The sequence below is a fragment of the Aedes albopictus genome, chromosome 2 (genome assembly GCF_035046485.1).
Source record: "Aedes albopictus strain Foshan chromosome 2, AalbF5, whole genome shotgun sequence".
NCBI classification, from domain to species: Eukaryota; Metazoa; Arthropoda; class Insecta; order Diptera; family Culicidae; genus Aedes; species Aedes albopictus.
Genome location: NC_085137.1, coordinates 228,496,145 through 228,520,364, shown reverse-complemented (window position 1 = coordinate 228,520,364; position 24,220 = coordinate 228,496,145). Strand labels below are relative to the sequence as shown.

General features: G+C 34.9%; 1 protein-coding gene across 1 annotated transcript; it reads left to right on the top strand.

Annotated features, from left to right (window-relative positions):
- The first annotated feature begins 1,280 nt into the window (after positions 1–1,280).
- LOC109432886 (thyrostimulin beta-5 subunit) lies at positions 1,281–22,518 on the top strand. The gene is made up of 2 exons (XM_062851282.1): positions 1,281–2,470; positions 22,279–22,518. The coding sequence occupies exons 1-2, from the start codon at positions 2,093–2,095 to the stop codon at positions 22,387–22,389; spliced, it is 489 nt and encodes a 162-aa protein (XP_062707266.1). The 5' UTR covers positions 1,281–2,092; the 3' UTR covers positions 22,390–22,518.
- The last annotated feature ends 1,702 nt before the right edge of the window (positions 22,519–24,220 follow it).

Sequence of the window (24,220 nt, the reverse complement as noted above, 5' to 3'; positions counted from 1 at the left end):
ACCTTCAACTAATTTGCGCGCCAGGCCAGCTCAGTTTTAAACCGATTGAGCTTAAATTTTCTCAGATTGTTCTTCTCATCCAAAGGCACAATTATAGAGGGTGCCCCGTAAATTTTGCCAACTTTTGTTTCTCGCCACACAAATGTGGGCCTGTCTAATACCCATGCATGTGACATATCAAACCGCGGCTTTTTCGACGATTAGCAAGAAAATAGGTGATGATTAACCTGGGCTTATTAGGGGAATATCTGTAAATAAAAGAAAATCGGGTTAAGTACGGTTCCTTTGAATTCCACTAAGAATTTGCATCCTTTGACAGATACGTATTTCGACCTCAACTGTAAGGTCGTCTTCAGTGTCTTGTACTTGACTCGACTTGACTCGAGTCGACTCAAGTACAAGACACTGAAGACGACCTTACAGTTGAGGTCGAAATACGTATCTGTCAAAGGATGCAAATTCTTAGTGGAATTCAAAGGAACCGTACTTAACCCGATTTTCTTTTAAGAAAATAGGCTCAGACCACATTAGAAACTACCGTTAGTGCTCCGGAACCGGTTTCAGATGTCCCACTGGAAGTGGTCAAATATAAAAGTAAGCCAAACCCATACATGCGAGACATCAAATCGTGGCCTTTTAGGAAACCTGTTGAACGGTTAGCAAGAAAATAGTTGCAGACCACATTTGGGAAAACCGATAGTGTTCCGAAACCAGGTCCGAGTATCCAGCCATGCATGCCATGTATGCGGCACATTAAATACCGGCTTTTTCGGTAACGTGATGAACAGTCAACAAGAAAAACGGCTCAGACCACATCTAAGACTACCGGTAGTGCTCCGGAACCGGTTCCGGTTGTCCCACCGGAATTGGTCGACTGCAAAAATGAGGAGCCAATCCCATGCGGCTTTTAAGGAAACCTGATGAACAGTTAGAAAGAAACTATATATAGTCTCAGACCATCTTAAGGACAAGCAGTGCCGTTCCGGAATCGGTTTTAGGTGCCCCACCGGAAGTGGCAAAATGTAAAATTGAATCAAGCCCATGTATACAGTACATCAAATAGCAGCTTTTTCGATAACCTAATGAATGATTTGTAAGAACATCATGAAGAACATAGTCTCAGACCAATATGGGACAACCGGTATTGCTCCGAAACCAATTCCAGGTGTTTCGAAATATAGTTTCCCAACCAATTATCGTCAGGGCAAAAATGAATTCACTTAAGGACAAGCTTATTGGAATCTCAAGATGGCCACCACAATGGCCAACTTTTGCATCTTCTCACGATTTTGAGCGCACAAATCTCGTAATATACTAAATCAGAGCACCGGATCTTCTGATTGTAAACTTTTTACAAATGAGCAAGAATGAAATGAAAATTGCTATCTTGTTAGAAATTTACTTTTTGAGATTTGTGCTTTTAAAGTTATTGCGCAATGTTGAACAGGGATTCTATGATGATTGTCCTTAAGTCATTTAAGTTTTCCTTTTTGCATGATGATACGTTATCATTCGGCATAAGATATTGGATTTATTTAGAAAATGTGACAGAAATAAAAACCAATTACCAAGTTAGCGACGCGATAGTTATTTTAGGTAAATAGAAATAATCATTAGTGCGTCATACGTATACGTCACGGAATAATTTAAAATCTATTTTTTGCACTCCACTAAATGACCAGAAAACAACTCCATAACATTTGAATATTTTCCACATATTCCTTGCTTCGATGCAAACCGGATTACATCTTGATACCTACTTGACCAGGCTTTCTTGCTGCCCCAGTGAAACGCACGAAAAAAAAAATCAGCTGGAAAAAAAATCCTTGCTAATGCTAGCGGTGATAGATCGGGTCATCGGGATACGAAAAAAAAACATGGGATTTGCGCGTGTGCCGTCGATTTTTCCCTGGGGACTGTGCAGCATAAAAACCCACTAACCGCCGGCTGACCGGTAGTCATTCCCGATGAGGACAATGAACGAAACGGATTAGCAGTTGGTGATTGCTGGTTTTGCGTGGTTCTATAGCAGTTCTACCTAGTTGCCTTCGATATAAATCAGTGTTTTGGATAGATTGTCTTTTGCTGAATCATGATCAATTTAATCTCGGTATGGATTCTGACGATGATTGCGTTGTCGTGGGCCGCCGAAGATAGTTTGTTCCTTTCGGGGTTTGAAAAGAAAGCACCCATGCTTGGTTGCCACAAGCGCGTGTTCACCTACCGTGTGTCGCAGGCGGACAGCAAAGGGCGCGAATGTTGGGACCACGTGAGTGTGTGGTCCTGCCACGGACGGTGCGATTCGAACGAGATTTCCGACTGGCGTTTCCCGTACAAGCGGTCCCACCACCCGGTGTGTATGCACGCAGGACGGACCCGATCGGTGGCCACGTTGAGGCATTGCCATCCGGAGGCCGACGCGGAAGCCAAACTGTACGAGTACATGGAACCGAAATCGTGCAGCTGCCAGGTATGTTTGGGATGAAGTGTTCTGATTATTTAAATTTGTCGTCCGATGTATGTCCAATCTGCATAGGAATCACAGCAAATTTACGACCTATTAAAATCGAACGCCATAAATCCCGGTCGTCAACCATTTCACAAACGTTCACAAATGTGAAGACACTTTTTTACTGGTTATTTCGTTAAATATATTTAATCAGCTTCATCGATTGATACCTACACTTGAATAACATCCTTTATCGGTTATATGATAATAATCTTTATCGACACGTACCGTAAACCGGGGTCAAATTGATCTCCGGGTCGAAATTGATCAGACGATTTTCCGTTAGATAAAACATTCTTCAAATAGTTTCCAAGCAAATATCGTTTAGTATCGGTTCCCAACTACACGATAGTTGAAAGGAAATTACTTAAAATTTTCTAAATCTAACCAAAAAACGTGTGATCAATTTCGACCCGAAGATCAATTTGACCCCGGTTTACGGTAACTTAATTTCGTTTATGCAATTCAGTATCATAATTTATATTTTATATAATTCATTTTGGTATCATAATGACCACTTTTTCCGAACTTGTTCATTATGCAACTGGAATGAGTTGCATAATGAAAAATAGTTGTATAATGTTCATAATGCAACTCATTTGAGTTGCATTATGAACATTATGCAACTCATTTGAGTTGCATTATGAACATTATGCAACTCAAATGGGTTGCATTATGAAAAAATCATTGCATAAAATTTTGTATGGAACTCTTTGCAAAATTCGATTTTTTCAGCACTCTTCGTATTTATCCAACTCGGCAAGCCTCGTTGGATAAATGTACGACTCGTGCTGAAAAAATCAACTTTTTGCAACTTGTTACATAAATAACTATTAACATCCAGTATCAAATAAATTAATTTATTTTGGAAAGATTTAATGTTCATAAGTTGATCTATCATTTATATCTGGGCAATGTTGGCAGTAAATCAGATTTGACAATTTTGTAATCTTGATTGTAATATTACAAATGTGAATTTTGTCGAGGTTGACTGTTATGCAATTACCCATACTGCTAAAATTGTACTTTTTTTTATAAAATAAAAATGTACCGTGACCAAAGTTTGTTTTAACCCCTTCCCGCCCACGACTTTTTTCAAAGTTTTGAATGCTAATAGTAAACGCTTTGAATAAAAAGTGCTCGAACAATAGGATAATTAAATTTTATTGGCTTTTCTCGGTGAACTTAATACTACTCAATAACGAAAGTAATGAAAGAAACGGTGGATAGAATCGCAAGTGTGCGACGAGAGAAATTTAATAGAAGTTGAAAATTAACAGAGGGCCATAATTGAACAACACAATACGCACCGCGTAAAAAAAAACTCAGTTCAAAATTCAATTCAAGGGCTATGAAACCATGTGAAACTGAAAAGTTTTGTTAAAAACTATCCTCAAGTGGTAATTTATGAAATTGCAAAAAACTTTGTGCGCAACTCTGCAGAACTCGATTTTTATAGCCCTCGTCGTAATATTTTGAAAATGAGTTAATTTCCATTGTCGCAACACAGAAAAAAAAACGCAAATATAATGAGTACGTATAATTACACAGATAAAAATAATGAGATTTACACGTCATGTAAACTTCATTTTAGCCGTGTAAACTTAGTGTTATGATGGTTACATAATATGTCATGTAAATTTGTGCTATATGTCATGTAAATACTCAGAGTCATGCTGACTTACACTCCTGATCGAAAGTTTGCCCCCCCCCCCCTCAAAAACATGTCATTTTTTTAGGCCCATATCTTCGCCTTTTTGCGACCGATTTCAAAACCTTAGGTCTTATTCAAAAGATAATAAGTCAAAGAAACTTTGAACATGATTTAAAAGAAACTTATGAGTATATGAGTATTATATATTCAATAGTAATTATTGTGATAGTACATTTTTAGAATAAATAAATAAATAATAATTCTGATAGTACAATTTTAGAATTGAATTCTGATAGTACAATTTCAGAATTAATTTCTGATAGTACAATTTAGAATTAATTAATTGAAAGTACAATTTTAGAGAATTCGAATAATATATTCAGGAAAATTTTACAATACGTACCGTAAACCGGGGTCAAATTGACAAGCGGGGTGAAATTGATCATTCGGGTAGTACATTGTAATTCGATTTTAGGAACTTCTAACCGTAGTAATGATCTCTAACTTCTTATTTCATCTAGTCATTAATCGTCGTTAACCGCGTCAAACTGCTGCTCAGTTAGCGGCGGTTAGCGACTTTAGCAACGGATAAATGCGGATTTTCCGGTTAGGAAATGATATGTTATTCCCCTTGAAAATATGTAATGTAATAGAACTTGTTATAATTTTGTTATGATTTTGTTTAGTTTAAGCACAGACAAACAGACGTAACACTCTTCAAAACGGCTTAGCACATGTATTTAACGATCAATTCGAATTTCATTTCATTTGCACGAGCACGATCATTCCACCAGATGCGCTAGTGTTCGATCGCTTTGACGTTTGCCAGTGCACACGTTGCTGAATGATGCACAGGCAATTTGTGTAGTGGTGTGCGTGTTAGACACACGACAAATCAAAATCCGTCATGTCCGACATATCTCGCGAGGTGAAAAAGTCACCGGAAAAAGCTTCTGATGAACTTCCGGTAAGAGTTACGTCTGTTTGTCTGTGGTTTAAGTTTAGTCTAACAAAATTGATATCTTGCACGATACAACAAATGTTGTTATACATCTGTTTGAATAAATGGAACAATTTTTGTTATAATTTTGTTACTAAATCTATAACAAATGTTATAGTTATTTTTGTAGCGAATTGCAAAAAGTTACTTATTTTTCATTATGCAACTCATTTCAATAGCATAATGAACCAGTTTGGAAAAATAGGTATTATGATACCAAAGTAAGTTATATAAATTTGAAATTATAATACTGAATTGCATAAATACAATTTTATTATGGATATTCATATGGAAAAATCCCTAAAACACTTGTTTTTTCTAACAACAGCTGTCATAATTTTGTTATGATCTTATTATGTGCTTCTGGTCGGGTAATGTCAATTTAAATACACACACCACTAAATTTGTGCAGACTGATTTTTGTTTCAATTCAACAGATTTGTGTTTTCAATTTTACCATGGACAAGATTTACAATTTAAAAAAGTTTCTGTTGGAAACCGGATTCAAACCAAGAACCTTGAGATCACCAGGCTCGTACACTACCACTCGACTATCAAACCGGTTGATGTGAGAATAAATAAAACGCACACAAGAAGCGTATGTGGTTCGATGATCACGTTATGCCATTCACGCTGAGACCGGCCCACTATTTACACCTTGTCTTCAAAAATGTTAAAGGTGCCGATTTTCTGAAAGCCCTCGCTAAAAAGTAAGAAAAATTCATTTGGTTACTCAAATTGATGGACCCCCCGTTAGTTTGAGCCACAACAATTTTTGCAGACCCCTCGATTTTGGTCAAATGGTGGCTCACTCAAACCATTATAACTCAGAAGTTTCTCTAAAAACCACCTCAAAACGAATTGTTGTTGAGAAGAGGAAATATAGAGCTACAATTTACAATAATAAAAAGTTGAGTCGGCCATATTGATTTTGGCCGCCATCTTGGATTTTTATACCAAAACATTTTTTTCACCATGAGGGCAACCACCGATTTTTAAAATCTTTGCATCAATTGAAAGCTTTTTATTATTGTAAATAGTAGCTATATCTTTGATTGATTGATTGATTTGTCTTTATAAAAGAGACTTTCAGCCCAGCTCTATCTTTCGTCTTTTCAACAACAATTCGTTTTGAGGTGGTTTTTTGGGGAAACTTTCGGGTTATAACGGTTTAAATGAGCCACACAGAAAGAAATCATGAAAATTAAACAACACGTAAGTTAAACATCGTCTGAAAATTATAGCAGAAGCTACAAAATTACAGCCATTTACCGTGAGATGATACTGTCCGCTCAGTTATCAGCCAATCGTGCGTACTGTTTATAGATTTTGAGACATATTCGCTTAAAATTTACATGCAGTAACGTAAACGAGAACAGCTACGCTCAGTCGTCTGCCTCGCTGCGGAGACTGCTCTCTCTCGCTCTCTGTGGCCGAAGCGGTACGGTAGTTGAGGGATTCCACGGAGGCACGCAAGTCGATCCTGAGCGACCATTTCAAAAATATCTGAAACTTTGCACAGTTTTTCAATTTCATCTAAAACGTCATTTTTCGATATCAAATCTTCATATAGAGTCACGTCTAACTTTTCAAAAGGGTGTATGTGAAAATGGTTGAAAAATATTCAAAAAGCTGCACAGCAAAAACGGTTCGTTCGATTGTTATGATTTTTTCAGCAAAGTTAGATAACTTAATGGGGATTGCTAAGAAAATATACACTGTAAAAAAATTTTTTTTTTGCATTAAAAAAATATCATTTTTGTCACACAAACTCAAATATCTCAAAACCCTATCTTTTTACCAACGTGATTTTTTCAGGGAAAACGGTCCATTATATTAGCTATCTACCATAAAAATTTGGTGATGGTAGACTAATAAACAAAAAAGTTATGATATTTCAAACATTTCACAATTTTTACATTTAGTAAAAAAAATATGTTTTTTTTACCGTGTTCATTATTCAGAGAATCGCATTATGATGCTGATTTTATTGTTAAGGCTACCGCATGAATTAAACAAGTTATTTTCATGATATTTTTATTTAATTATTCATAACTATTATAGCATCTATTAGAAACTTAGACGCGATCCAGTGTAGTGATCAAAAGTATTGATAGTGTCATTATTTTTATTGTACGTGACTGGCGAAAAATTCTGTTAATAGGGTTAAAACCTGTTGATAATAAGAAACATAAGTAATATTATTTTTAAGATAAAAGCTGCAAAACAAAAGTTTTATATAGACGAATGCGTCTAGTTTACCTGCAAAAAACTTACCTCTTAGATAATAGATTTTATGATGGAGAGAAAGCGAGTAACTGCAACACCAACAAATACATAATAGGTGCATACCACGACAATGCTCTAGACGTCTAGTTTACCTGCAAAAATTTACCTATCAGAGAATAGAATCATAAATATCGGGAGGAAGCGAGTAACTTCAACAACAACAAATGCATGATAGGTACCATGACAATGCTCACGAAAAAGCAAAAAATTACTACCGCTATGGTTATTAAGGATTGTAAAGTAAAAGTTTTCTTCAGTCATGTAAACGACACCAAACTAGTCAGTAAAAACTTGAAAGTGATTTTGTTTATTAAAATCTAACGAACAACATGAGTAGTCGCTTTCTCAACTGTTGTAGGCCGTTTGCAGAAAAAAGTGCTCAAAAGAGTTACGAAATCTCACCGAAAGCACCATAGATAAACTGAAAGCGACAGGTTATGCTCCAATGTCCACATTGAATACAAATTTACGCATTTGCACGTCCTGCCGTCTAAACGTTGACAAACGAGCAATCTGTATATCATCGGAAGAGCAGGGCGCAGGAAGTTCGAAAACGACAACAACTGAGGAATTACTAGAAGTTCCAAGTGCAGAGAGCCTTGCCACCGTACAATCAGCGACATCTGTTTCAACAAATCAATCGGAAGATGAGTGTATTCAAAAGGTAAACATCGAACGCTTTAACGAGGGCATAGCTGGGATAAAAGTGACTCCGATTAAATGGACGAAGATGGACTACGTTTATTATCCAGAGAAAAATACCGTGAAATAAACGAAGCTGTACGTAGAAACCTCTTCAAATTAGGACCTGAGGATGTGGAAAATACAGACTACGATGAGGTAATTATGAATATGAAGGAAAGGTTCTCGAATCCAGCCACGACAAGGAAAGAAAAATTATTGATTTTGTCGATGCTGCCAAGTTCGTGGTCTATTCAAGATGCCATTGATGAGTTCGAAACCAATAGATATACAGTAAAAGAGGCAAAACTATTTAAGAATAACTGTCTTTCAACCAAAAATACTAGGTCTAGTAATGCGTTAACAGACGAGGCAAAAGAAATAGTAGTTCAATATTTTGAAGATGATGAAGTAAGTCGAGCTATGCCTGGCCAGAAAGATTATGTATCAGTAAAACAAGATGGAAAGCGTCAAGCAATCCAAAAACGATTAATGATGACGACATTGAAAGAAGCTTACACACGCTTCAAGGAAATTCACAATAATATTAAAGTAGGTTTTTCCTCATTTGCAAGCCTTCGGCCAAGGCAATGCAAGCTTCTTTCCAATTCAGGAACACATAATGTTTGTGTGTGCACAACCCATGAGAATATTAACCTTATTTTACATAGTTTGAAAAGAATAAATTTAACAAAGGATATTAAAATGTTAAATGGTAGTCTTTTGTGTGAAAATACAACATCAAATTGCTATCTACGATCTTGTTCGGATTGTCCAGATTCTTCATTATTGGAAAATACTTTATTCGGTGAGTTTGAAGAAAAATATATTGATCAGTTATCATTTGAGCAATGGGTAACCACGGATAGGTGTGACCTAGAAACAATTGTAAAACCTGTAGATGAGTTTGTGTCATATTTTTGCTTGAAATTAGAAAGTTTAATCCCTCACGATTTCATTAAAACAGAGCAATCCAGCTTTTTAAAAAATACGAAAAATACGTTACAAAATGGTGAATTTTTAGTCATTTGTGATTTTTCTGAAAATTACAGTTTTGTATTGCAAGATGAAGTTCAGTCCCATCACTGGAACGTGCAACAAGCTACAATTCATCCATTCGTTATTTATTTTAATGGAAGTTCGCAAATTGAACACTTTAGTTTCATTGTAATTTCCGAAGATTCAAGGCACGATTCAATATCCGCAAACTTGTTCATTGCCAAAATGATTAACTTTTTACGCGTTGATAAACATAAAGAAGTCAAAAAGATATATTTTATGTCTGATGGAGCAGCGTCGCAGTACAAAAACCGTAAGAATTTTTCGAGCCTATGTCAATTTAAATCAATGTACGGAATTGATGCAGAATGGCATTTTTTTGCTACGTCACATGGCAAAGGTCCTTGTGATGCTATTGGAGGAACAATAAAGCGCATGGCCACAAGAGCAAGTTTAGCCAAAAAACGTGAGCATCCAATTAAAACTGCGAAAGAACTTTTTGAATGGGCGAATCGTAGAAAAGAAGAAGATTTAACCAAATTATCATTTTGTTTTACTACTACGGAAGAGTACGAAATAAAGGCTTCAGAGCTCAGCGAGCAATATAATAACGCGAAAACGATCCAAGGAACCCAAAAATTCCATTGTTTCATTCCATTGTCAGAAAATAAAATTAAAGCAAAACTATTCTCAAACTGTTCTGACAATAATGCCAAAGTGTTCGATATTGTAAAAAAATAAATAAAATCAAATAAAAAATAAGTAAAACTGTTTTCATGATCTCATAACCCATAATAAAATCCAAACCCAAAACACTTAGCCCTCTCTTACCCCTATTGTGTCAAATCTATGATTATTGTTGTGTAATTTGAGAATTCATTTATATGTATAAATATTATATGTATATATATTATATGTATATATATTACATGTATATATGTACATATAATATAAATACATATAATATTTATACATATAATATACATAATACAAATGAATACACAAATATTGAATATCGTAAAAACAACTTGTTTAACTCCCGCAAGACCCTTAACAAAAAAAACAGCACCAAACTGTGATTCTCGAAATAATTTACACGGTAAAAAAATTTTTTTCTACTAAATGTAAAAAATTGTGAAATGTTTGAAATGTCATAACTTTTTTGTTTATTAGTTTACCATCACCAAATTTTTATGGTAGATAGCTAATATAACGGACCATTTTCCCTAAAAAAATGACGTTGGTAAAAAGATAGGGTTTTGAGGTATTTAAGTTTTTGTGACAAAAATTATATTTTTTTATGCAAAAAAAATATTTTTTTTACAGTGTATATTTTTTTAGTAATCACCATTTAGTTATCTAACTTTGCTGAAAAAATCATAACAATCGAACGAACCGTTTTTGCTGTGCAGCTTTTTGAATATTTTTCAACCATTTTCATATACACCCTTTTGAAAAGTTAGTCGTGACTCAACATGAAGATATGATATCGAAAAATGGTGATTTAGATGGAACTGAAAAACTGTGCAAAGTTTCAGCTCAATAGAAAATCAGGAATTAAAAAAAAATCCTAAATTTTGATGCTGTTGCTTGGAATCGCTCAGTTTGTTCCTTTATGGTGGAACATGTTTATCTTTGATTGCCTTCTCTTCAGCTTGGTGAGACAGCCTAGAAGGGTTAGGCGTGAACTCTCACTCGGAAGATCTAAGTTCGATTCTTGTTACGGGTATAAATATTTGTTACATTAATAAGACAGAATAATTGTTTAATGTGTTCAAAGCTTAATATTCTTTGCCATGTTACAAAAATAAAAGAATAATAATTAATACAAAATATTAACACGTCACAACATATAGAACCTTATAAATGCACAAATAAGAAACATCAGAAATTTACACAGCACAACATAGAACATATAGGGTAGAAGCTTCAGTTTTGGCCAGCCCGGAGTTTTGGCCATAGTACGGTATTCAGCCTGTTACGATCTAAATCAACATAAATTTATTTTTTACTAGTAGGTTCTAATATAATATGATGATTACAGCTGACGCTGTGTAAACCATACATTTTGATTAAAAACTGGAAGAAAAAAATAATTTTCCTTAAAAAATCAGCTCCCATATACCTATTTTGGCCAGGGTGCTTCTAATTTGGCCACTCCCATAAGAAATACACGTGATTGGCCAAAATAGAAACCAAAGCTGAGAATATGGCCAAAACTGCGGCAATGCTTCAATTTTGGCCAGTGCCACTTTCAATACAAAAATCAAGTATTAGTTGATTTCTGCATTTTTCTTCTAAAGTATAGATCGAAACCTTTCATTTGACACAATGTTAGTTTTCATTGGATTATTGGTTATTTTTATAAAAATGATTTCCCTTAGACTGGCCAAAACCGGTGCCCGTACCCTATGTGCCCTGTTATCCAGATGGATAATTCCTTCCGATCACAGGATGACAAGGTTTCATGTAAGGGTTTGTGTCCATCAGTCATCCTGGAATTGTATTTTAGTTGGCAGTTTGCCTTTTAGTTCACAGCATTTGTTGCTGTGTTCATAGCTTGATTTTGTCTAGGAATTGCTAATCCCAATCGGGCAGCTCGTTTCGGGTTTCGATACTAGAGCTCTATGACTTGAAGTCTGTGCCAGGGAAAGGTTTACGTCTCTAGTAATTAATCGCGGCCCGAAATGGCCTGAATGTTGGCAATCGAAGTAGGATTGCAATTCATGGGCCTCTATTCTGCTAGAACCCTATAAATGTTAATTAATACTAGGGGAATATTTACAAGTTAAAATTCAACATGTAACACAAAGGACGCAAGAATATTAAGCTTTGAACACATTAAACAATTATTCTGTCTTATTAATGTAACAAATATTTATACCCGTAACATTCTTATATAAAGATTTTTTTAATTTTCTCTGAAAAGTCGGTGCTATAATTAATACTTTTCTCTCAGCAATCAGAAGTGTAATTTTACGATCACACATAAATTTCCATCGAACACGATGCAGGTCAATTTGTTACATTCAGTTCATCATAAATTTACAGATTTTGTTCGTACTGTGTGGGTATACTGAATGGATTTTGAAGAAATTGTGTCAATGTTGGCAGTATATCAGATTTGACAATATTGTAATGTAATACCGTAAAACGGGGTAACTTTGATAGTTTTTCAGCAAATTTTCTTATTATTTTTCCATGTCACAGTATTTCCCCGAGTTTTATATTTTTAAAACAAGTACTGGGGTATTAGTTATCAATTGCAATTGAAAGATCCGATAATCTTAAATATTTTGGGTGACTTTTAGTTTTCCATATGAGGAGAATCAGATTTTCATTTTGGGGTAACTTTGATAGTGCCCTGAAAAACACACCAAATCTTAAAAAATAATAACAGATTGAAATCTTAGGAGTATGGACATGATGAGAGAAACCTTGTTTCTTTTATTTTTTCCATAATAAAAGGCTGAAACTTTGCTTAGCGGATGCCCTTAAGAGCACATTTTTATACACTAAGGACTGTATCGTTAATTATGAATACACCTTTGTGGCCCTGTATTTAAAAGACTAAGTCTTATTTTGACAACTGCTGTGTGTTTATGTGTTGCTAGCGTTGTAAACAACACATAACCTTCATTAAAAGTTAAAGTTTTTCCTCAAGTGGAGCAACGCGAGTGTTTATGGATGAGAAGCGAAAATCGATTGTGACCAGGTACTGCTAGGAAAAATGATTATCGCTAAAAAAATTAGCAAAGGTTGGAGGTGTTAGCGTTTTTTCTGTCCAAAATGCTGTCAAACGATTCGTTATGCATAACACACTGATAGACTCACCCGGACGCGACAGAAAACCAGAAATCGATTTTTTGCAAAAAAGTTGGGAAAATGTATTAGTTTGGCAAGCAATTTGTCAAAGTGGTATGAAATCGTCACCTTTCTTCACCGTCCCAAGTATGAACGTCGAAACATACCGGAAGGAATGCCTCCAGAAACCAATTCCGCCACTCATCTGAAAGCACAAAGATCCTACATTATTTTGATCGGATTTGGCATCCTGCCACTATGCGCGTGACATCTTTGACTGGTATGAAGAAAACAATGTCCAATTTGTGGAAAAGGCAACGAACCCTTCAAATTGCCCGCAAATTAGACACATTAAGAAGTATTTGGCTTTGATGAAAGGGAAACTACGGCAAAAGGATAGAGGAGCAGAGGACGTCATCAAATTCAAGAAAAACTGGGCCAACCCAAGCAAAACCATCGGCGGAACGGTTGTCCAAAACCTTATGAAGAACACCAAGAAGAAGGTGCGAGAGCTGGCAAGATCCACGAAAAATTTAATATAAAATGATGCCATGGGCTTTTCTGATGGTCAATAAACAATGTAATTGAATTTAATTTACAAAACAAATAAAACATTTTCAGATACAGCTATTTTCAGGTGTACTCATAATTAACGATACAGTCCTTACTGTGGCAAAACAGGTATTTAATGCATATAAATTAGTATCGCTCTCATTTGCATTAAGTTGTTTTGTAAATGCATTGATTATCTCCAATAGAAAAAACTGCATTTTTGCATGTAAACACAATACATTTTGAAATCATGTTTGTGTTATAGGACATATTCTTGAACTAACACGAGCAAAACAGAACGAACTGTGAACATTTACGAAACTCGTTATCTTCAACAAGATGTTTTATCCTCGGTTTTATCAGTGTTTTTAAAGGGGGTTATTCAAATCCCGAGATATTTGGACTCAAGTACTCAAATAAGAGTGGCGGGAAATTGAAAACCAATTACAAAAATATATTTTATGCAAAACGTACAACTTTGGAAAGGTCTATTTTCAAATATAGTGATCTAAATTCGTATGAATTGGATACATTTTTATTGTCAAATAAGCAGCATCAGCCAGAACTCGGTTTTAAAGGAATTCAACGCCGAATTTGTGGAAAATTTTCAAAATATCTCCTAGTAATAAGCAATGTTTGAAATTACTCCGGGAAGCTTCTCTGAAATATTTTCAAACAATGTGAGACGACTTTCATCCGGAAGTTTTTGATTGAAATTTCCACGAAGAAAAAAAAAAACGCATATGAATTAAAAACAAAACATTCTCATCAAGTAAGTAAAATCCCCTGTTTTTTTATAATTTTGACAAAAATCAATCATGAATTAACATAAACATAAACAATTCTGTAAACTTCAGTCTATCTCGAAACAGGCAAATCCTAGAAATTGACATTTTGGACATGTATTTCAATAGTTTTGATATTCCTCAGTTATTTCAAAAATCGCCCCCCTTTTCAGTATTTTCGCCCTCTAATTTTGATTTTTTAAATTTTCGCCCCCTTCGCCTTGATTTTTGCCCCCTGGGGGCGATTTCGCCCACTTTGGGAATCACCGGTTTACATGTTTTACAGCGAATCAGTCATATACAGGGGATGGCCAAAATGTTTGAGATAGGCAACTTTTTTTCTCTCACAAAAAAGTTCAACATGCTATAACTTTTCATAGAGCGCATCAAAAAATCTCAAATTTTGACAGTTTATCGACCTATTTGGGCTCGACTGATTAATATTTCGCAAAGTTAGAACCGTTCAAGTAAAACACTATTTTTTAGGCAACTCATTTTTGAGTTGTCATATCTCGGAAACCAGTGAATCGAATTGAATGAAATTTTGAACGTACACTAGCAATATGTAAATGCTTCATAAACTTTTAAAACATAGGTACTTTTGAAACGTTGAACAAAGTTATCATGGATTGACACTTTTTGAATTTTTCTCGAAAAAATGTAATTTTTTTACATCAGTGTCAATAAATTTTCGTGTTGATATCCAAAGATTTTCCACTTCTGTTCTCAAATTATCTCTAATCAGATATATTAGAGCCTGTTAAGATTGAAGGAAGAGCACATTTAATAATTTTTGTGTGGTATTGTAAATTTGACTTATTTTCCTCTATATGGGTAAAAATTTCAACCCGGTATAACTTAATTCGTCGTGAGAAAATATTACATTTTATAACGTCGTAATAAGTATCAATATATTGTTGATAAACGTTAAAAAATTCATTCAATTTGGTTCACTGGTTTCCGAGATATGACAGTTCAAAAACTAGTTGTCTAAAAAATAGTGTTTTACTCAAACGGTTGTAACTTCGCGAAAAATTGATCAATCGAGCCCAAATTTGTACCAATGATGCTCATATAATAGGGTGACAAACAGTCAAAATTTGAGATTTTTTGATGCACTCTATGAAAAGTTACAGCATGTTGAATTTTTTTGTGGGAGAAAAAAAGTTGCCTATCCCAAACATTTTGGCCATCCCCTGTATATCTGTATTAAATTCAATATTTTCCAAAATTGCGTGTTAGGCAAACTTCAAAGAAACTTTCTAACTTTTGTTACCCTGGCAGTATCGCACATGCAATGTATATTCGAATGGATGTTTTTAGCTGCCAAGTATTTGCTAAATACGATATCGTCATCAAAAATTCTATAAATATTCAAATTTATGCATAAAATTGCACTTTTCCGTAAGTATTTGTCATTTAGTGTGTAGATTGCATACTTTCAGGCGTTTTCTTGGGATATATCAAACTTTTAACTTAAATTATTAAAAATTTAGTAAAGTTGTAAAAGTTTTGCATAGCTTTTCTTGTTTTGGGGTGGATAATTCAGGTGCAAAAACTGTTTTCAGAACATACAACGACATTTCACTGACTGATCAATTTCACCCCGAAAGTAAAAATTTGAACTTTTAATTTCAAATGACATTTTTTTAAATAAAATAGTTTGCAGTAAAAGTTTCAACCTCGTTGACTGATAAAAACCGTGGTCGTACTTGTTTTAAAACATTAAGTTTAACCATATCGTTAAAAAATCAAAAAACTGTGAAAAGTGATCAATTTCACCCGAAACCACGGTATTCGTCGTCATCCGCTTCGGGACTTCTTTTCCGTTTTATCTGCTCGATTAGGCTAGCTATATTGTTACAGTACACGATTGGTGTTGATGTGAACTTATCCAGTTTCATGGCTTCGGCTAAAAATGTTTTGTCCTTGCTTTATTATTTATATATAAAAAAAGTTGATATCGAATATCTCCCGTTATTTCGCCAAGCTCAATGACACTGAATAGTTCACTTAGCTGCAAGTTCATCCTTCTTAATTTATCTTTAGTTCCAATTTCAACCTTGACCCCGGACCGCTCAAGACCTTCCATGACACCTAAAAATGACGTTTTCAATACTAGATGATGTGATTTATTGTTTTTAATATTACCAAGAGCTTTTCGCATACTTAGCGAATTATCAGCCTTTATTTTGAACATGTCTTGTGAGCTGATTTTGTTTTGATGACTTGCGACTGGTGTTTCCGACGTTTTTGCGAAATGTGATGGCTTACCTCTACGATTGGATAGGCGGATCTTATTGCCATCTAGATCAATTAAACAAACAAATGTCGAGTATACTATTCATATTTTATATGGCAGACGGATAGTTTTTTTTATCTGTATTAACGAGCAGACGGACAGTACCATTCTCGGATATCGAAATCTACCAAATAGTGCTTGCGGACAACTTCTTTCACTGAACTAGAAATTGGCCTCACGTTTTTGTTATTTGTGAGACAGGGAGCACACCCTTTTTTTTTGTTAAATTCGTGATTGTAAATCCGGATTTTATAATACTTTTTGTTGTTGGTGCTATTAAGGCATATATATGTGATGATTTTTTGCGTTATTTTTTAAAAACCCCTATTTTTTACAGTTACGCCCTTAAAAAGGGCGAATTTAAAAATTTGGTCCAACGATGATTTTAAAAATTTGTCCAGAGGTGTAGGATAGAAATACATAGAGAATGGCGTTACAGGTTTTGGTATATTTTTTTTTTTATAATAACGGTAAATGAAGCAACGTGAAATCATTATCTTTGTAAAAATATATCTGGAGCTCTATTTGAATAGGTCGTATGTGCTTTTGTCGATTAAAAACTCGATCAGTTGGATTCGCTTATTATAGCGTTGAAATTGAGCAAAGTTGATACATACAGCAGAATCCTCACAAAATAGGCTTTCTGTTCCATCATTAAAAGTTTGCAAAATATCTGCCATATTGCTACAATGACTAAAATAAACTGAACGAATTTTATATCGGCAAAAGCACATACGACCTATTCAAATCGAGCTCCAGATATATTTAACGCAGAGCGTTCATGATTAACAAAAATTTTAATCATGATCAATGATTGATGATTAAAATTCCAATTTTGGTGATTATTGATTATGATTAATGATTAATTTCATTTTCAGGATGATTAAAGATTATGATTAATCATGATTAATCAATCACAAAAAAACTGGAAATAATTAAAATATATTTATTGTTTAACATGTTTTTGAAGTTTCAAAAGTAAAAGGTAACTCTGTCCGGGAGATTTTTGGAAAAAGAATCATAAATTATATTACTTAGAACAGCATTTGAACCAATTTAAATTGGATCATATATTTTATATGATGAATAATTGTTGGTGATGAATGATTAATGATTGATTAATATTTTTTCTTATGATTATGATTACCGATTAATTATTAAATTGCAAAAACAGTGTGATTAAGATTAATGATTAATGATTAAATGAGATTTTTTTGTGCTTATGATTAATGATTTTGATTAATCTTAATCATTAATCATTAATCATGATTAAATTTATGATTAATCATTAACGCTCTGATTTAACGGTACATCAACATATGATTACATGCTATTCATGGTGGGTTTTTTTTTTTTTTGGTAGCTTTTCAAAGTTTTATTTACAAATTTTGAACGCAGCAGATTTAACTACAAGAAATTACTAGGGAATTGCATACTTTTAGGCGTTTATCGATGTATGGAGATTTATGTCCCAATTTGCAAAATTGCTTCCATTTCGCAAAAACACACTTCGTTAAGAGATTCAAGGCCAGTTTTGGAATCTACTATGATGAATCTATTGAGAATAAGAGTCCATTCATTGAAAAAGTAGTTGTAACGAAGTCGTATAGCAGATTGTTTGAAGGGGTTGACAAATGACAAAAATATCAACAATTTTTATTTTTTGCCCAAAAAGTTGTATTTAAACTAGGTTTTAATGAAAATACGTCTAAGATGGACTTTTATATGTATAGAATTGATCTACGTTTGCCATTTTCTTAACTAGTTGAAGGAATCATAGTTATAAGATAAACTTTACAATGCCTGCCGCACTATCAAAGTTACCCGCATTATCAAAGATCCCCCGTTTCACGGTATTAAAAAGGTATGTTTTGACGAGGGCAAACAAGAATGGCTGTTACTTGGGCTGTTATGCAATTGCCCTTGCAAATGCCCATACCGCTAAAACTTTACATTTTTTATAGCATGAGCATGAGCATAGATGACCGCACAATTCGTAGTTGCTACTCCGTGATTGACCAGAGCAATCGAAATTGCACAAGGAACCAATGAATAGGGCTTGGGACTAGCTTACTATTCTCAATGTACACAGTTCGAGAGCTCTCAACTTTAATAAGGTCAATAACGGCGCCGGCCACGTCCTTACGGTCATCGAGGATGGAAGGGAATGTTAGTAAGACAAACGTTGTTAAAAAGACCGCGAATCGCTGCATCTCCACGTTTGTCTCAGGAAGGAATTTTTTGTTAGTAGGGTAAGGTACATTGTCAGTCCGGGAGTCACCTATGGTTGGTGATATGATTTGACAATGGATCAATATACACAAACCGCCGTTAACAACCGACCACTTTTCGACGCAAGAACTAGCCAAAAAGAAAATTCTATCGCGCGTCTCCACTCCACTAGGGAGCAGAAACCTTTAGTCTATTCCACACAGAAATACACTGAACGCGACTCACTTGTCGGCGCCCGGATTTTTTCCACGACCGGCGAGCCCGAACTAACATTTTTCACTCTTTTGTGTTAATGTAAAAAAAAAATATTATCAACTAAAAGTGTATTGGGAACTAGCGCCGACGGGAAGCGAAAAATTCGGAACCGACTCGAGCCACCACGCGTCCACCGTACGCTTCGTCCCGCCGAGAAGAGAAAAAAAAAATCGCAAAAATCTAGCAAAACCTGCGCGCGAAGCTTTGCTGCTGCCGAACTACCGCACACTACTCGGTGGTGGTTCTCGATTTGCTACAGATGACGAAACTGGTGCTGCTTCTGGATTCGGCGACAAAACAAGTGCTGGATCGTTTACTGAGGCGTCCCCACTCTCAAAAGGAAAAACTAGCATCAGAAACTTGTCTTAAAAATTTGGCTGGTAACCATCGTCTGATGTCTGTACCCAAGTAACCAGTAAGCATTTAAGATAGCATTCCTTCAGCATTATAGTAGCCTTTACGACAAGGCGTTTAATGCTAATTAGCCGTATATGCGCCTATAGTGCTACCTCAGAGCAGGTTTTGGCAAAATAACGGGCTGTCTTAGTGCTACCCCTTCAGGAACGTCGTGACGAAATGTCAAAGAAGCGTACACGGTCAGAAAATTCACTCATTTTCGAGCTAAAGTGGGACAACTCAAAATTGAGTAAATTTTTTTTCCAGCGATAGCGCTGGCCAAAGTGCGAAAATCTCATCAGTTTAAGCCGTATAATATTCTTGATGATGCGAAGAATATTATACGGCTTAAACCAGTTGGATTTTTGCACTTAGTACAGCGCTATCGCTGGAAATGCAATTTACTCATTTTTTGAGCTGTTCCAGTTTAGCTCAGTTTTGTGTGAATCTTACTCATTTTAGAGTAACATTTTCTTAGCGTGTAACGCTTCGTCGAGCAAAAAAAAAAAAAACAAAAATAGATTGACGTCTGCTTATCGTTCTCTCAAGCCTTCTTCCCCGCTTCATCGTCCTTCCATATTCCAGCCGCTGCAAGGTGGTACTTTTTTGCTGATTTTTGTAGTTATGTAGGTTTGAACTTACGATCCGGAGATTGATGAGTCATATCTGATGCTTCTGATTCTGTTGCTCTTATTGATCCACGATGCTAAAGCTGTTCCGGTGGCGTGCGTTGAATTAATCGCCAATATAAATAATGATTCGATAACAGCTTCAGATTCAACATCCAAAACTTGTTTTCAGTGAGATAGGTGACTTTACATTTTTTATAAAATAAAAATGTACCATGCACAAAGTTTGTTTTAAAATGAAGCATCTCTAAATTGGGTTGTTTAATGAATGAAATATTACTACTTTCTTTAGCCTAATCGAAAAAGCTAATTTTTCTGAGTAGGGTCTTGTACCATTTGGGCAGGTGTATCTATTTTGGGCACTTGTCGCTATAACTAAGTGAATTTCAAACCGATTGATTTGGAATTGTGTCCAGAGTTAGGCACGTACAGTATCTAACTCTGTTCAAAAATTCAATTCGACTTAGTTATAGCGACAAGTGCCCAAAATTGGTACACCTGCCCAAATGGTATAATTGATTGATGCACCAAGCGGTAAAAAGAAGAATTTTGACATCCAAGCGGTGTGCCGTTTACATCCATCGACCAATCAGCGACGAGGATCTAATCGACGGCCCACCGCTTGGATGTCAAAACTTCTTCTTCTTTTCGCTTGGTGCATCAATCAATACTCTACATCGTGATTTTATCGCGTTTCAATACCTTTGTTTTGATAATTAAATAAACAAAACAGTCTTAATTTTAGTAGATAGAATGACAGTTCAATCGATAAAATGACAGTTCATCCCGAACAAAAAAATGTCCCCATACAAACTTAACTTAACTTAACTTACATTTTAAATATAGTCCCCGGGCGCCAGAAATGATGAAGTTTTGAATTTCGACTAATTTTTGGACGGAGATTCCGATAATGAAATGCAGTTTCTTACCGATTATCCACAAAAAAATTTACCGATTTTGGCAACATCCCAATTTGGCAACATAAAATTCACCTCGTGTTGCCAAAATCGATAAGAAACTGTGTATACATTTATTATAAAGTTATTCTAATTTATGTGAACAGCGTTAAAAATACCATATGTTTATACTGATTTTCTACATACAATGCATTGCACTGTTCCTCTGTGTTCCATTGAGATAAAATCGTTCAAAAATTTATACGGATATATATTTGCATGGTTGATGAAAATACATGGGAAACTTAGATGATTGTGATCATTTCACATTATAATGGGGTTTTGAAGTAGGGCAAAACCTTTATTAAAATGCGATTAAATCATATGTCTCTGTGGGTTAAAAATTTTACTTTTCAAATTTGGTAAACTTTTACATCAATTGCACCAAATGTTCACGGAAGCAATCCTAGTTCATTCTGGAATATCATAGGGATTAAGATATTCGGTTTTGACCCTGGGTTTGACATGAATCTACAATAACGATTAGCATGATGTATGTAATTATAAGTCAAAATTCGCTGTTTTTTGACAATTCGAGTAACATGGAATTTTTATTTTTTACAAGTTTCTCAATTATTTCAAAGGGTATACTAATACACTGAAACCTCCATTTAAGTCGATGCATGGCTGATCGAAAATAATTTTTACCGTGCAAGCAATGACTAAACTATACAGTTTTATATTTTTTGATAAAACTTCTTTGTAATGCGAAGCGTTAAAAAATATAAAAGTCTTTAGTTTTGCCATTGCTCGTAGGGTAAAAATCATTTTCGATAAGCCATGCATCGACTTAAATGGAGGTTTCAGTGTAAGAAATAAAAGTAAGATTATACGCAACAAAATATGTAATAGTTTCAATAGACAAATACTCCAAAATGGTAAAATTATCGAAAAATATGACAACACGTTTGTTTTGGACTACAGTAACTAACATCCTCACCCTGATCCTCACTAACTTATTTAAACTGCATTCAACGGCCTATGCCATTTTTGTAGCATAACCAATAGATGCTGTTTGTAAACAAAAATAACAACTTGTTAATGTGTTGCTTATACATTGTTCTAGCCACTTCGAAAAAATCAATTTTTCATGATTTTGCATCAAATTCAGGCTCAATTGTCGTTTAAGATGTCCCTGATATTTTGAGTTATAACCAAACAAATCAGATGAATCTCGAACTAAATACACATGTTTTAAATATTTATCTTTGAATCTTTGTTTCTTACATTTTAAGACGTGCACCAGTATGGACACCAGCTGCGAGGGACCGAAACAACTTAGCACGGATACGGCAACCAAGATTTTCCAAATCGACGACGAGGAAATCGAATCCGAGTACGCTTAGGATTAGTTGGCACTGCAGAGTGATATTCGACAGTGATGTTTGCAATGGTGGCCATAACTATATTTTTAGTGCTTTCATGTGAATAAATATAATGGTACGTGAACACGTGAAAACGGAATGTGCAATATATATGAATCTATAAATGTTTCTAGATGATGACAGTTTTTAATGTCCATGAATCCAAGTACCACCCGAAATTTGAATTAAATAATAAAAACAAAGATTAGGTATTTTTTAAATTTACTTTTTTTTAAATTTTATATTTGATAGAAACTTATGTGCATAATCAATGCCATTACATGTTATAACATGTAATAGGGAGTTAATCGGAAAGAAGTTGAAAATGTTCTGGATGCTCAATTTCGAAGCTGCGTTGGTCTTTTCATTTCGGTGCTCATATGAAATCTTCACAATATAGTCAAGTTTAGAACAGCCTCATGAAATGTGGAAATTGTTTAGAATTATTGAAAATATGGTTGCATAATTTCACCTCACAAAATTAATTCTGCAAAAAAACAATTTTGTAGAGATTTTTTAGCATATCAATGACCTGTAGCGAACATTATTTGTACAGTATAAAATCCAGAAAGCATTGATTCTTGTTAACAGTCACACTTTATCTTGAAATTTGATCTCTGTTACTGAAATAAGGAGCTCAATCGGTAAAGCTCATTTTTGCTGGACGGTCGTTAAAATTTGACAGTTCATCAAAAATATTTCATCCAAATATTTAAACGAAATTCGTTTATTTACATGATTCACTGAATCTCGGCAAAATATTTTGCCCCAGCATTCGTCAATCTAATCATTTTGCTGAACGTCGGTAAAGTTCATCTGCCAAACTTTTAAAACAACAGGCGCTGTAAAAATGACATGCCATCTTCAAAAACCGAAGGGGAAAAGAAAGCAAGCCACTTTTTTCGTTGGAATTCATTCTTGTAAGTAAGTATCTCAACTATTTTATTTGCTACATTTCGTACGCTCATGCACATGTCTTGCTCGTGCTTGTTGCTCGTAAAAAATGTTTTCACCAAAATTTTCCACTGTTGAGGAAAATCGGTTGGAAAAGTCGGAAAAACTATTTTCGACGTTCGGAAAAATTCCCAAAACAAATATTTTTGAAAGGAATTTTTTTAAGCTATATTCTATAAAATTTTCACGATGCGATTTTTCTCCGTTTCTGAGTTATGACCAATTTTGTGCAAATTTATAATAGAGACGGTCGAAAATCAACCAACAGCCTGACAATTTCCACAAAATTGGTCATTATTCAGGATACTCGTGAAGAAGTTTATTGACGAATCCTTGGAGGAATTCCTAAAGCAATTCCTGAAACAGTTCTTGGAGTAATTTCAGAAGGAAATCTTGGTGGAATTCTATGAGAAATTCTTGGAGGACTTTCTGCAGGATTTCCTGGACGTGTTCCTGTAGGTATCCCAGGAAGAATTCCTGGAAGAACCCAAAGAGGAATTTCTGGAGGAATCCCAGAAAACACCCTTGAAGAATTCCTGGAGAATTCCCTGGAAAAATCTCAGGGGCAATTTCTAGAGAAAATCCTAAAGGAATTTCAAGAGGAATCCGTTGAGGTATTCCAGGAGGAATTCCTGGAGGATTTTCAGGAGGAATCCTTCAAGGGGAACGACACATCCTTTTCTAACCGGAAAATCCGTATTTATCCGTTCCTTACCGTCGCTAACCACTGCTAACTGAGCAGCAGTTAGACACGGTTAATGACGGTTAGCGACGGATTTTTTCCGGTTAGCTTAGGAAGTGTCATTCCCCGTAGAATCCATAAAGGTATTCCTGGAGACGTTCCTAAAAGAATTCTTGG